Raw genomic sequence first — 15,880 nt, 5'->3', positions numbered from 1 at the left:
GGTTTCCGACTCTTTCCCTATTTCTCTCTCTCTCTCTCCCTCTGGGTGTATAAATAGACATGAGACTGCTGTGAGACTCGTCAGCTGATAGTTGGGGTATAGCTACCTGATGGGCGTGGCACTCTGCTCGGTCATGGTAAAGGCAGGAAACTATAGCTTCGAATGTTCCGGGCATTACACACCTTTAGCTTTCTTGAGTGTTCAACCAGGTGGAATGCAAAACTTTCCTATGGACTATACACTGAGTGTACAAAACATTAGGAACACCGGCTCTTTCCATGACATAGACTGACCAGGTGAACCCAGGTGAAAGCTATGATCCCTTATTGATGTCACTTGTTAAATCCACATCAATCAGTGTAGCTAAAGGGGAGGAGACAGGTTGTCCGACAGACAAATCTGGGTTTGGCGGATGCCAGGAGAACGCTACCTGCCCCAATGCATAGTGCTAACTGTAAAGTCTGGTGGAGGAGGAATAATGGTCTAGGGCTGTTTTTCATGGTTTGGGCTCGGCCCCTTAGTTCCAGTGAAGGAAAATCTTAACTCTACAGCATGTAAAGACATTCTAGATGATTCTGTGCTTCCAACTTTGTGGCAACAGTTTGAGTTAGGCCCTTTCCTGTTCCAGCATGACAATGCCCAAGTGCACAAAGCGAGGTCCATAAAGAAATGGTTTGTCAAGATCGGTGTGGAAGAACTTGACTGGCCTGCACAGAGCCCTGACTTCAACCCCATCGAACACCTTTGGGATGAATTGGAACACAGACTGTGAGTCAGGCGTATTCGCCCAACATCAGTGCCCGACCTCACTAATGCTCTTATGGCTGAATGGAAGCAATGTTCCAACATCTAGTGGAAAGCCTTCCCAGAAGGGTTGAGGCTGTTATAGCAGAAAAGGCGGGACCAGCTCCATATTAATTCCCATGATTTTGGAATGAGATGTTCGACGAGCAGGTGTCCACATACTTTTGGTCATGTAGTGTGCATCCGTTGGCTTCACAGTTATTGCAATTCTCAGTTGTTGAAAATTCCCACAGCCAATTCTCACTTCCCACATGTCTATCACTCTATTACTATGAACACCAACAGTCTTTTCTTAATTCTCTCACTGCGGCATACCTTTGAGAGACACCCAATACATCCGATCCAATGAACATAACGCCAGTCAGTAATGCCAGTAAAGTTAGAAAATGATCAGCCATAATTACTTTCTATTCAACAGTTAAAAAGATCAGCATTTAGACCTAGATACATTCAGAACAAACATTATTTTGAACTCATGACACTAAAATATATGTTCCTTCTTTTACTCTCCTTCGTTCTCCTTTCTTTATATTCTGATATTACATTCTATTCAGCCCTACACTCTCATTTTACAGACTAAAAAGTGATGATGGCCTGATCTGATTCATATTTAGCTGCAAATGCTTTATTCTCTGCAGGGTGAAACCCCAATCATGATGAATCCCACAAACACATTCGAGAGAGGTGACAAGAGCTTCTCATTTTGAGTCACATCATGCTTCCTCTTCCCACACACACTTTCTCAGACAGTACAGGACATGCCATTAGCGTTATGCATGCATCTGCAGTCAGTAGCTTACATCTGCACCCATGCATGGATGCCAAGACTTGTTATTGTTAAGGTTTCCACTATATACAAGGACAGAGTTATTCATATGTCCTTCCCCTCTCTCCATTTCTTTATCTTTATGTCTCTCTCTGGGTGTTATCGTGTGTGTGTGTGTGTGCTTTCAGTTGAAAGCTACCTCACAGGAAAACATTGTATACAATGAAACCCCATTGACATTACCGTTTATATACCATATATAAGGCCTATTCACGTCAAGCTAATAAAACATTTCATATGAGCTATTTGGATGCTGGAATAATAATGATCTATTTCCAACAGCTCAGGTTGCAAGGAAAAGAAAGCCTATATATATTTTCACCACTAGATGGTGTCAATAACTTTGATATTCACATAATGCTGTTTTGCTGAGTGATCATTATTTATGTACTTGCAAGCAATCATGAATTACCATTAACATTGTCCAAGGCAACATATACATTTGCTGGGACTGTACTACCCTTACATCAAAAATACCTACTTTTACATGATACTTTTTGCATTATCAGTATATAGTACGGTATCAAAACTGCATTGCAATTAACATTAGCAACACCTGCTCTTTCCATGACATAGACTGACCAGGTGAATCCAGGGGAAAGCTATGATCCCTTATTGATGTCACAGTGTAAATAAAGGGAAGAAGACAGGTTAATGAAGGACTTTTAAGCCTTGAGACAATTGAGACATTGATTGTGTACATGTGCAATTCAGAGGGTGAATGGGCAAGAGGAAAGATTTAAGTGCCTTTGAACAGGGTATGGTAGTAGATACCAGGCACACCAGTTTGTGTCAAGAACTGCAACTCTGCTGGGTTTTTCACACTCAACAGTTTCACGTGTGTATCAAGAATGGTCCACCACCCAAAGGACATCCAGAAAACCTGACACAAATGTGGGAATCATTGGATTCAACATGGGCCAGCATCCCTGTGTAACACTTTCAATTGAGGCTGTTCTGAGGGCATAAGGGGGTGCAACTCAATATTAGGAAGGTGTTCCCAATGTTTTGTATACTCAGTGTAATTGTATGCTTTTACGGCTACAAAGATTTCATTAAAATATATTCCTATAATAAATATTTTGCAGTCTAGCTAAACACAATAGGATATTTTAGAGGTGTTAGCTTCTAATTCTATTTTTTTGTTGAAAAAAATGGAACCTATGCCATGAACTAAATTATACATAAAGCCTCTGAAATCAACTACTCCTCTGAAGAACAGTGTGTGCTCTGTCAAAAGGGCGAGCCTTTGATTTGTTCAATAACATCAATGCTATTCCATTAATGGCAAGAAGATCTCGTATCCTGCCGCGTTACATTTGGTGCACATCAATTGACCCTTGAAGTGAGAAGGACACAGAGGAGAAAGAAGAGCGAGAGAGGGCGAGGACGACAAAAATAAAAGCAAGTGTCTGTCTACTGACTTGGTATTTTCCACTGTTACATAAAAGACCCTGCGCTATAGCCTATCCACCCCTCTCACACCAAGCTCCTCCCTCTGTGAATGACCACTTGGTATGCTCCACAAGCCATAACCTGCTGTCCTCATCCAAATACTTTAGTTGACTGAGTGAGTACACTAAGGGAGAAGGGTCCTGCGTGTGCTTGAGAGAGCCAGTGACTTTCTTGGGAGTGCTTTGACTCTGTCTGTCTGTCCCAGGAGAGGAGGAGGGCGATGAGCTGTCCTGCTAAAGCTCTGGAGGGCTGATTGTTCCCCACCTCATCGAATCTCTGTGCCTGACTGTGTGAACTGACCCTCCAGTCTTCCTCAACAGCACATCTTATCTGATTCTGCAGCTCTCTGTCCGAAGCTGCCAGCACCATGAGCTCATCTGGAGCAAACCTCCACAACAAGCGTCTACCCTGTGAGTAACTTTACAGCTTCTTTAGCTCTCTCAACAACTGCTTGAATGTGTAGGAGTTGGAAAGACTGTGTCACTGTGTGAATACGCCATAAGTTATTACAGATAATTCTTGTCATTTATTCTGTACTGTACTGTTTTTATTAACTTTCTACATAGGTTCATTTACTGTAATCCCCCTATTGCTGAGCAGAAAGATACATAGAATAAATTCCTGTCCATATTTGGTTATCTGCTTTAGCTTTTACAGACAGACAAACACATTCAATATTTAGGGAAGAGAAACATAAATCAAGCCACAATCAACAGAACCTGTTGAAGTAATTATGGGTGAAATACTGATTCCTGTTGTTGTGGTTGATGTTGTTGTTGTTGGTGTTGTTGTTGTTGTTGGTGGTGGTGATGTTTGAGCATTTAAAACAAAGAATGTGTGTGTGTGTCAGTGTCTGTGTTGGCTGCTTTGAATGTTCAGCCGATGTGGTAAGGACCTGCAGATTTTGATGTTACTAATCCTGGCATACTAGACATGCTTTACTGACCAAATAAAGACAAGAATGTTGAATCATCACCATATATACTGTCCCGCTGTAATCAGTGGGACTCTACTCAAGCCGCTGAGGGTTCTTAAAGGGATATATTCTAATTTTGGTTAGGGGCCACAAAGGCATCCATTGGTTTCACTGATGTAAATCTCTAACTCCTAATGAGATTGTGTGTCTATCTCCTATGGGAACAGATTGACTGCAGTGACATAGGGCTACAGACTGTCCTACAGACGGTGCTCTCACAGAGAAACCCAGATAGGGGTAATTTAATTTGTCAGTAGGTCAGTGAGAGACCTACTGGGGCTAAATTGGATCAGAACATGACTGTGAGAGAAGACATCTTCCATCTGTTGCATTGACCAGTCCCGGTTCCCAGTGCCCTGCCTGTATGGACTGCATTGTGTGGGAATGTTATGTTTGGAGGCACAGTGGTTTGGGTTGGCTTGGAGGACTGAACAGCTGTTGTCACACTGTTGAAAAGTTAGATGACGGGCTGAGAATTATTGGAGTGAGCAGTTGGTATTGAATGGTCACAGACAGGATGGTTGCTGCCAGAGTGCTCCTTTAAAACGGAGCCAGCCTCCCACCGAGGCAGACACAGCCTGGTACTGTCCTCATAGTGACACAGCCCACTGTAGGATGGAGAGATGGTCACAACACAAGTCTGTGTTTTTAGTTCACCTGTACTCATTTTAACTTTGACTGCTACAGCTGCAGTGTAGATACTGTAGTTTTCCCCCAAGCAATAGTCCATCCAACCAACTACCTACCTCAGCCCATATTTGGTTTTGTTTTTCTGCTCTGTTGCACCCCAGTATTTCTACTTGCACATCCTCATCTGCACATCACTCCAGTGTTAATTGCTAAACTGTAATCACTTCACCAATATGGCCTTACCTCCCTAATCTTACTTCATTTGCACACACTGTATACAGATTTTTCTATTGTGTTATTGACTGTTTGTTTATCCCATGTGTAACTCTGTGTTGTTGTTTTTGTTGCACTGCTTTTGCTTCATCTTGGCCAGGTCGCAGTTGTAAATGACAACTTGTTCTCAACTGGCCTACCTGGTTAAATAAAGGTGTAATAAAAAATATTTAAAAATCCCACCCTCTGCTTGGTGAAAAACAACCCCGGATTCAGACCAGGTACATATTAATGCTTATAGGCATATTGTAGCTAATTAAATACAAAATTCAAAAGGCACTCGCACATCTGAGCAATCTTTTTGCAGGTGCATGGTAACAGTTGAACAAGATGAAGGAAAAAGGAAACTGCACACTGCTGTTGATAGTATCACTGATATTTAATATGCTTTACGTATCGGCCTCATGGCCTTCAGCTAATTAAATACAACAATACAGTTATTATTCATTATTCATAAATCAGTGCAAACTTGGTTAGAGCAAGTTTCTGTTCTGTGAAGGGAGTAGTACACAGCATTGTGTGAGTTCTTCAGTTTCTTGGCAATTTCTCGCATGAAATAGCCTTCATTTCTCCAAACAAGAGCAGACTGACGAGTTTCAGAAGAAGGATCTTTGTTTCTGGCCATTTTGAGCCTGTAATCGAACCCACAAATGCTGATGCTCCAGATACTCAAATAGTCTAAAGAAGGCCAGTTTTATTGCTTCTTTAATCAGAAAAACTGTTTTCAGCTGTGCTAACATAATTGCAAAAGGGATTTCTTATCATCAATTAGTCTTTTAAAATGATAAACTTGGATTAGCTAACACAACGTGCCATTGGAACACAGGAGTGATGGTTGCTGATAATGGGCCTCTGTGCGCCTATGTAAATATTCCATAAAAAAATCTGCCGTTTCCAGCTACAACAGTCATTTACAACATTAACAATATCTACACTGTATTTCTGATCAATTTTATGTTATTTTAATGGACAAAAAAATGTGTTTTTCTTTCAAAAACAAGGACATTTCTAAGTGACCCCAAACTTTTTAACGGTAGTGTATGTTTTAAAATATTATTATTTGAACATTACTAATGTTTTCTTGTGGTTTTCATGGAAAGTTTTCTTAATGTTCAAAGAACATTACTTTAAATAGAACCATGAGGAAACCTGTAGAAAACATTATGCTGAAGTACCTAAATTCCTACATATGGTTCTCAGAACATTATGTGCTAGCTGGGTATCCTGCACCATTCCCAGAACATTGTGAAATAGTTGTATGCAAAATAACCATAGGACAACCAAGCTCTCAACAAGTTATAAGAAACATATGGTTCTCAGAACGGTATGTGCTAGTTGGGCAGGCTCATGACAGCACAAGATTTGAGAAATGCTAACAACAACAGAATAGATCAGTGCAAGGCCAGAACTATTCTATTGCGTTTAGCCAAACATTTCAGTGACACTCCCTAATGATATGAAAATAGCAATGTAAACTATTCCTCACAAAAAGAGGATCCACAACAAATAGGTTCCAGGGACACCAGGGAAGATGAACAATGGGATAGTTTATGTGTTGCCAAAGGGCTGGTAATGAGTTATCATGTGATTATGACTAGGAGTCTTCAACTCACGATGGAGGGAGTTCAGCTGACCGAGACATACATCCACTCCCTCACAACACTCCTGGCAAAACCTGCACATTCATGGTGAGTGAGTGTAGTCCAATGGAGACATTTCTCAGATGTCACCTTCTTGGGTCCATTGTGGACCAGTAGTCTGCTCATGGACCATATAGAGGGCACTAGGACAGGAGACTGAGGCTGACTGACCCATAAACGACCCTATTGTCTGTTCGGGGTGTGTGTTTGTGCTGGGGGAAGGAGGGGGTTCATAAAGTCATTGTGGTGTTTACAGAGTGGGGTATGTGGTGGTGCCAGGCTGTGATTCAACCCATTGCAAAAAGCTTCCCCCACACACACAATCCAAACAAACACACAGCTCAACTCTCACCATCAATAATTCACTCTCTTTGCAATTGGAACCAAGCCCAAATGGAAGATTCAGGAGAGAGAGCAGGAAGACACACAAAAATTACCCAAAATAAGCAGTGTAAAGAAAAAACGATGAGGCATCTTCTGTTTTATGAAAGGGAGGCTGCTGCCTGCCACTGAGGTCAGTTTACCACCTACCAAACCTCTTCTTTGAACTAAGTAATTGCACAGGGCTTCATATAATCGGATGATAAAGCTAGTTTTTCTGAAGCTGTTTAAATGTTGCCCCCTGATTCGCAGCAGTTTATCCAGTGAATTTCCAGTTACAGGCAGTCATGGCCAGCTGGTGATCTCCATAGTGCCAGCTTTAGCCAGCTACTAGACTGCTGAGAGTGGAATGTGATGATGAGAGCAGCAGAAAATACATTCTGTGAAAACAGCAAGACATCCTCAGCTAACGGGCCCCAATCAGAGTTGTCACATTTTTTCTCTCGGCTCTCCCTGTCTATTCCACACCCAATCCTTTTCCTTCGCTTTAAAATCCTACTGCTGGCTTTCCTCTGAAGCTAAGCAAGGTTGGTCCTGGTCGGTCCCTGGATGGGAGATCAGAAGCTGCTGGAAGTGGTGTTGGATGGCCAGTAGGAGGCACTCTTTCCTCTGGTCCCCCCCCAAAATATCTCAATGCCCCAGGGCAGTGATTGGGGACATTACCCTGTGTGGGGTGCCGTCTTTCAGATGGGATGTTAAACGGGTGTCCTAAGTCTCTGTGGTCACTAAAGATTCCATGGCACTTACCGTAAGAGTAGGGCTGTTAACCCTGGTGTTTTGGCTAAATTCCCAATCTGGCCCTCATACCATCATGGCCACCTAATCATCCCCAGTTCTCAGTCAACTTACCTGGTAAAATAAGGGTTAAATAAAAAATTATATTCCTTCTTTCTCCCACCTTCTTTGTACTTCTATTGAAACATTTACTCTTTAGCTGACCTTTCTCACTCCTCTCTGTGTTTTGTCCACTTTCCCTCCTGACTTCACTCCTCTCAAACTCCAGAACAAGTGATGAGATGGTCCATGTTAAAATAAAATGTTTCCTGTCACCCTCCCACACCGTCAGCAACATTAAAAGGTCAGTCTCATCTCCCCAAACAGCATTACATCAGGTCTTGTTGGTCCTGATGCATCTGGTCAGGAGTCACTGCCTGGTGAAGGGAGGGAGGGCAAGAGGGAGAGAGAAAGAGAGAGGGTGAGAGACTTGCAAAGTGATTTGTAATTCCAATATTTTGAATTTTCTTTCCAAATTGAGAATGACTACCGGGTTGGAAAGAGTAAGATATGAGATTACCTAAAGCATGTAAACTGGAACAACCATTTCAGTAACGGGTGCAATAAATCCAAGTAACAGATTGGATTAGTTTAGCAAAATGTATGTTATACATAAGTAGCATAAGATTAATTAATCAAAAATATGGTTATTGAAACAAACAATTAAAGAAATCTACCTGCAATAGAGCATGCTGGGAAATATGAGAATGATGCCTGTGGTTTTGGTTTAACACTGGTTTAATTTGCTGTATGGCAGAGAATTCCCTCAAAATGAGAGTTTGGCAAACTAGTCTATAATCAGTTTGCACAGAAGGAAGTGGCTATTCCCATAGGGGTTTTAGTTTCAGAGCTGCTCTTGCAGGGCCACAAACCAGCAGCCCGAGTGAAGATCTAAAACCCAAAAGCATCTGGATCATCTGGAAAGCTAATCATCCATGTTTTGTTCCCAAACACTGTTTGTTGTTCTGAGGCTCTTCCGGTCATCACCGTCTTAGTATCTGGCTAGCACTAAGGTGAGGATGAATACAGGGAGGGACAGTGCGTTGTTTATATAATGGGATACCCCTTCCTACCCTTCCCTACATGCCCATGGAGTAAAATAACTTCCTCTCACTCACATCAGGTCTTCAGAATCAGGCCCAGGGCCACTCCCTCACATCCCTGCTTTCGTATTTCTGAAAGGGCTCTTTCTGTTTTTACTGTCAGATCTGTGTTTGTCTTTGTGTGGGAAGGTAGAGTGGGCACGCTGACATGTCCGGCTCTGTCTGAATCCGACCCATTTCACACATCCAGCTGGTACTGAGCCCTAATCCTACACTCTGTCCCTCCCACAACATTCACTGAGAGGGAGGGAGGGAGTGAGTAAAAACTGTGAAAAAACCTTTCTGTAAGAAAGTCAGACAATCTGCCTTCCTCCTTTTTGTCCCAGTCCTCTCTCATTGCCCTCCCTCCTCTTCCTCCCTCCTGAATAGCCACTCTGTGTTGCCTGCTGGCTGTCACACTAGATCGCTTGTGGTGTGAACTGGGGGGGGGTTGGGTAGGGGATGGAGAATGACTGACCGGAAAAGTGATCTCATCAAGCCAAGACATTTGTGATCACATCATTGTGTGACCTAGGGAACTGATCAGAGGTAAAAAGGTCAGTTGTGAGTTTCCCAGACCTTATTGATTAAGGTGACTAGATGGTAACAAAATGGAATAGGAAGAAAAGCATCTTTAACTACTCTCCCTTTAGCTCATGAATAAGCCAGGTCCCAGGCCTCTAAGAAAAATACAATGCATCAATGTCAACCAGGTTGTAGGATCTATTGCACTAACATGACGGGTCATATCCTCTTACATCTAGACGTTCCGCTAGCGGAACACCTGCTCCAATATCCAATGATAGGCGTGGCGCGAATGACAAATTCCTCAAAAATACAAAAACTTCAATTTTTCAAACATATGACTATTTCACAGCATTTTAAAGACAAGACTCTCCTTTATCTAACCACACTGTCCGATTTCAAAAAGGCTTTACAGCGAAAGCAAAACATTAGATTATGTCAGCAGAGTACCAAGCCAGAAATAATCAGACACCCATTTTTCAAGCTAGCATATAATGTCACAAAAACCCAGAAGACAGCTAAATGCAGCACTAACCTTTGATGATCTTCATCAGATGACACACCTAGGACATTATGTTATACAATACATGCATGTTTTGTTCAATCAAGTTCATATTTATATCAAAAAACAGCTTTTTACATTAGCATGTGACGTTCAGAACTAGCATACCCCCGCAAACTTCCGGGGAATTTGCTAACAATTTACTAAATTACTCACGATAAACGTTCACAAAAAGCATAACAATTATTTTAAGAATTATAGATACAGAACTCCTCTATGCACTCGATATGTCCGATTTTAAAATAGCTTTTTGGTGAAAGCACATTTTGCAATATTCTAAGTACATAGCCCAGCCATCACGGGCTAGCTATTTAGACACCCGGCAAGTTTAGCACTCACCAATATCAGATTTACTATTATAAAAGTTTGATTACCTTTTGTTGTCTTCATCAGAATGCACTCCCAGGACTGCTACTTCAATAACAAATGTTGGTTTGGTCCAAAATAATCCATCGTTATATCCGAATAGCGGCGTTTTGTTCGTGCGTCCCAGACACTATCCGAATGGTAAAGAAGGGTCGTGCGCATGGTGCAATTCGTGACAAAAAATGTCTAAATATTCCATTACCGTACTTCGAAGCATGTCAACCGCTGTTTAAAATCAATTTTTATGCAATTTATCTCGTAAAAAAGTGATAATATTCCGACCGGGAATCTCCTTTTCGGCAAACAGAGGAAAAATCACAAAGACGGGGGCGGCCAGGGCACGCGCCTAAGCCCACAGTCCCTTGATCGGCCACTTGAGAAAGGCGATAATGTGTTTCAGCCGGGGGCTGGGATGACGACATTCAGGTTTTTCCCGGGCTCTGAGCGCCCATGGAAGACGTAGGAAGTGTCACGTTAGAGCAGAGATCCTTTGTAAAAGATAGAGATGGCAAAGAAGTTCAAGAAATGGTCAGACAGGCCACTTCCTGTAAAGGAATCTCTCAGGTTTTGACCTGCCATTTGAGTTCTGTTATACTCACAGACACCATTCAAACAGTTTTAGAAACTTTGGAGTGTTTTCTATCCACAGCCATTAATTATATGCATATTCTAGTTACTGGGCAGGAGTAGTAACCAGATTAAATCGGGTACGTTTTTTATCCAGCCGTGAAAATACTGCCCCCTAGCCATAACAGGATATTCAATTTGTATAGCTGAAGCGATTGAAATGAATGGTAATTTACGATTGAGCCGACATATGCAGCATTTACCGTGAATGCAGTCTCCACGACAGAAACCATTGGAAGCAATCGAACAGTGAGTGGACTTTCCCCTTTGCCCTTTATATTGGCTTTTTTCCAGCTTTTAGATATTCATAAAACCCTCCATAGCCTACATTGTCTCAATATCATATGCCCATGGGGAGCAATTTTGGTGCCTGTCACCGTATTTAGACATAGATTATTTAAAACAAGTTCCATTTTATTATAATTATTCATCATCTTTTTAGGTCTTGTCATAAGTGAAATTAATCATGCTTAATGTCAACGCTTTGCATGTCCATGGCTCACAGGCTGACTACGCCGCTCACGTCGCGTGCACGAGCGTTGCAAAATAAATTTAGAAATCTATATTATTCAATTATTGCGCGTGCCAACGAGCGTCTGCATTGCCAAGGGCTAAAATAAAAGTCAGTTCTATTTCTGACGCAGATCGCGCTGCAAGTCCTGCCTCTCCCATCTCCTCATTGGTTTTTAGAAGTAGGTACCCACGTGCCATCTCCTCATTGGTTATACCCACATGGGTGACTGAAAGACGAAATAGGTCGGTGGCGGTAATGCATGTAATTTATGAAAGTTGCCAATCGCAATATAAAGTCAAGAGAAGAAAAAGCCTGGAAGGAGGAGAGATGACTATAAACGATTCGGTTGACCGTTTATGTGTGGATTAATTGGTGGAGTTGAGGACCTTGTGCATTTCAGGTAAAATAACAACTCAATGTTTATATCCCAGGACAAATTAGATAGTAACAGCAAACTAGCTAAATAGAACAAATTAGCTAGCAAGTGCAAACTAGCTAGCTAAATTGCCATACATGTTTAATGCTTTTCGACATGTCCCCAAATTAATATGATTGGTTCAGAGTTTGTTTTGATATTTTAACCTGCGTGTCGTGATCGCGTTTGGTGTGGGGGACAAAATACATTTATGCACGATGGCGCATGCGCACAGCCGGTTTGGGTTCCATGTCAGACATAATTGCGATTTAGAGTACAGTAGGCCTATATCAGTGCTAATGCTGTGTTTTAAAAAAATGTTTTTCCTTATAACAAATGTGGACTGCAACATGTTTAGCAAACATGGGATAGGCCTACATTTTGTTATTTTGTTTCAGTTGGCTATTTCCACTAGGTGTACAAAACATTAGGAACAACTGCTCTTTCCATGACATAAGCTATGAAGGCTATAGTCCTTTATTGATGTCACCTGTTAAATCCACTTCAATCAGCGTAGATGAAGGGGAGGAGACAGGTTAAAGAAAGATTTAAGACAATTGAGACATGGATTGTGTATGTGTGCCATTTAGAGTGTGAATGGGCAAGACACAGATGTAAGTGCCTTTGAAAGAGGTATGGTAGTAAGTGCCAGGTGCACTGGTTTGAGTGTGGCAAGAACTGCAACTCTGCTGGGTTTTCACGCTAAACAGTTTCCCGTGTGTATAAAGAATGGTCCACCACCCAAAGGCAATCCAGCCAACTTGACACAACTGTGGGAAGCATTGGAGTCAACATGGGCCAGCATCCCTGTGGCACACTTTCGACAACTTGTAGAGTTCCTCCCCCGACAAATTTAGGCTGTTCTGAGGGCAAAAGGGGGCGCAACTCAATATTAGGAAGGTGTTTCTAATGTTTTGTATACTCAGTGTAGAACAGAAACATTTGAATTGGAGTTGATAACAAAAGACTGTAAATACACAATTTCAAGCAAGACACATATTTAGCCATGGAGCATGTTCTGATTGACCAGTGAAGGGCCAAGCATCAACACACCTACAACTTATTTATTCATCAGAAACCAGCCTTTTTGGGCTATCAGCTATTGCGCCCATAATTCCCCACTGTGAAATTACCCAAAATATTTTTGACACACCCAGACCTATAGCGCTATTGCCAGCGCTAAGATTTACCATTGCCATTGCATTAGGTTTTTAAAGGCCTATGCAGTCAAATATTTGATTTTCATTTGTTTTATATATCTTCCACGCTATGAGGTAGGAATAATACTCAGACATTTCGAAAATTATGATAACGCACTTTTAGTGTAAAAGCTGTTTGAAAAGATTGCCCGAAATTTCTGCCTGTTTTGGTGGGATGGAGTTTTGGTCTGCCTGGTGACATCACCAGGCTGTAAATTAGCTAATAGACCGATAACATTTTTTCCAAACCTCTCTGCCAATAACAGCATATTTTCCCCACTCCGACTACTCCCAGACAGTCCTAGCAAAATTCTTGCAGTAAGGTACTTAATTGTTACCCAGAAATTATTTGATATTGTGATTAACCTTGGACCTTTAACCTTTTCAATTTAAATAAATGTAATAAAAAATGTCATCTATTTAATCCCCAAAAGTAATTATTTATTATGAGAGGGCCATAAACAATACCTAGTAATTCTGCATACTCCAAGAAAAGTTAAAATCTCACTTTCTGGTAAAAATATTTATAAATGGCTGAGGTGTAGTCACTTTTGTACACAGTACAAATATGATAAAAATATGAGAATATTACATTTTATATTATGTATTTCCTATTCAACAAACTAAACTCAGCAAAAAAAGAAACGTCCCTTTTCAGGACCCTGTCTTTCAAAGATAAATTATTTGGATTTTTACGAATTAACAGATCTTCATTGTAAAGGGTTTAAACACCGTTTCCCATGCTTGTTCAATGAACCATAAACAATTAATGAACATGCACCTGTGGAACGGTCGTTAAGACAGTGGCAGCTTACAGACGGTAGGCAATTAAGGTCACAGTTATGAAAACTTAGGACACTAAAGAGGCCTTTCTACTGACTCTGAAAAACACCAAAAGAAAGATTCCCAGGGTCCCTGCTCATCTGCGTGCACGTGCCTAAGACAGCACTACAGGTAGACAGGATGGACAGCTGATCGTCCTCGCAGTGGCAGACTACATGTAACAACACCTGCACAGGATCAGTACATCCAAACATCACACCTGCGGGACAGGTACAGCATGGCAACAACAACTTCCCGAGTTACACCAGGAATGCACAATCCCTCCATCAGTGCTCAGACTGTCCGCAATAGACTGAGAGAGGCTGGACTGAGGGCTTGTAGGCCTGTTGTAAGGCAGGTCCTCACCAGACATCACCGGCAACAACGTCGCCTATGGGCACAAACCCACCGTTGCTGGACCAGACAGGACTGGCAAAAAAGTGCTCTTCACTGACGAGTTGTGGTTTTGTCTCACCAGGGGTGATGGTCGGATTCGCATTTATTGTCGAAGGAATGAGCGTTACACCAAGGCCTGTACTCTGGAGCGGGATCAATTTGGAGGTGGAGGGTCCGTCATGGTCCTGGGAGGTGTGTCACAGCATCATCGGACTGAGCTTGTTGTCATTGCAGGCAATCTCAACGCTGTGCGTTACAGGGAAGACATCTTCCTCCCTCATGTGGTACCCTTCCTTCAGGCTCATCCTGACATGACCCTCCAGCATGACAATGCCACCAGCCATACTGCTCGTTCTGTGCGTGATTTCCTGCAAGACAGGAATGCCAGTGTTCTTCCATGGCCAGCGAAGAGCCCAGATCTCAATCCCATTGAGCACGTCTGGGACCTGTTGGATCGGAGGGTGAGGACTAGGGCCATTACCCCCAGAAATGTCTGGGAACTTGCAGGTGCCTTGGTGGAAGAGTGGGGTAACATCTCACAGCAATAACTGGCAAATCTGGTGCAGTCCATGAGGAGGAGATGCACTGCAGTACTTAATGCAGCTGGTGGCCACACCAGATACTGACTGTTACTTTCGATTTTGACCTCCCCTTTGTTCAGGGACACATTATTCAATTTCTGTTAGTCACATGTCTGTGGAACCTGCCAGCCCAATGATCAGTGCATGTCTCAGTTGTTGAATCTTGTTATGTTCATACAAATATTTACACATGGTAAGTTTGCTGAAAATAAACACAGTTGACAGTGAGAGGGCGTTTCTTTTTTTGCTGAGTTTATGAATAAGGCTTAAAATTACTTCTAAATATAGTATAATCAATTCATAAAATTACTAACTATTAGATTACACCTAGTATATTTAGTTTGAGAGAAAATATTCATATTTTCTAAAGGTCTCTTGATCAAAACATCTGCCCCCATTGCTGTGAACGTCTCACAGAACTTGGCTTCCTGAACTTGTTAGGAACTTGCCTTTCATCTCATATTAATCATGTTCGTCTATGACAAACAGAAAGTGTTTTTTGTTTAAAATCCATACATTTTTTTGATTACTGGCTATAAATCGATCTCTGAATGTGCTACAGTGGCGAAACCATATTACAATGTAAGGATTCCAGGCATATGCTGTGATGTAGGGTTCAGCCAGGAGTTGATGGCCTTCACACAAGGCAGAAGAAACATACTCCTGTGAGAATTAGGGTTACCGCTCATTGCAAGCCATTTTGATCTATGGTGACAACAAATCAATATATAACTGAAATTTCGGTTGGAACCGGAACCATAACCACGCAGGACCCCAAAACAGGGGACTTTACATCTAAGACATTTTAAAAAAGAGCCCTCAGACATTTCACCAGAATTTTGAGATGCACCCTGGCGTGTTTTGATATTCCAGAAATCAAAACGAATTAAAGTTAATGTTGGACATCCTCCTCAGATGCCTGGCCTCAATTTTGTCTGGCATCTTGCTTTGTCAGCATGGCTTCCACTGTGCCCTTATGAGAGAACACAGTGGCATATCTGGTTGTGTAAGACTGTGAGAAGAGAAAAAGGA

At 41.8% G+C, this 15,880-nt stretch overlaps 1 protein-coding gene across 3 annotated transcripts in view; it reads left to right on the top strand.

Annotated features, from left to right (window-relative positions):
- Positions 1 to 3,178: 3,178 nt before the first annotated feature.
- Positions 3,179 to 15,880, top strand: part of LOC106582913 (dysbindin) — a 30,362-nt gene continuing 17,660 nt past the window's right edge. The window contains exon 1 of one of the 3 annotated variants that reach the window (XM_045705484.2): positions 3,179 to 3,495. Coding sequence is in view for 1 of the 3 variants with exons in the window: in XM_014166538.3 (XP_014022013.1) it covers positions 3,453 to 3,495 (43 nt within the window). In the remaining 2 variants the exon portion in view is untranslated. The remainder of the gene's footprint in view (positions 3,496 to 15,880) is intronic. The other 2 variants (XM_014166537.3, XM_014166538.3) reach the window with 2 other exon arrangements.

Source organism: Salmo salar, chromosome 22 (assembly GCF_965601325.2).
Source record: "Salmo salar chromosome 22, fSalSal1, whole genome shotgun sequence".
NCBI lineage: Eukaryota > Metazoa > Chordata > Actinopteri > Salmoniformes > Salmonidae > Salmo > Salmo salar.
This window is presented reverse-complemented; position numbering and strand designations above follow the sequence as displayed.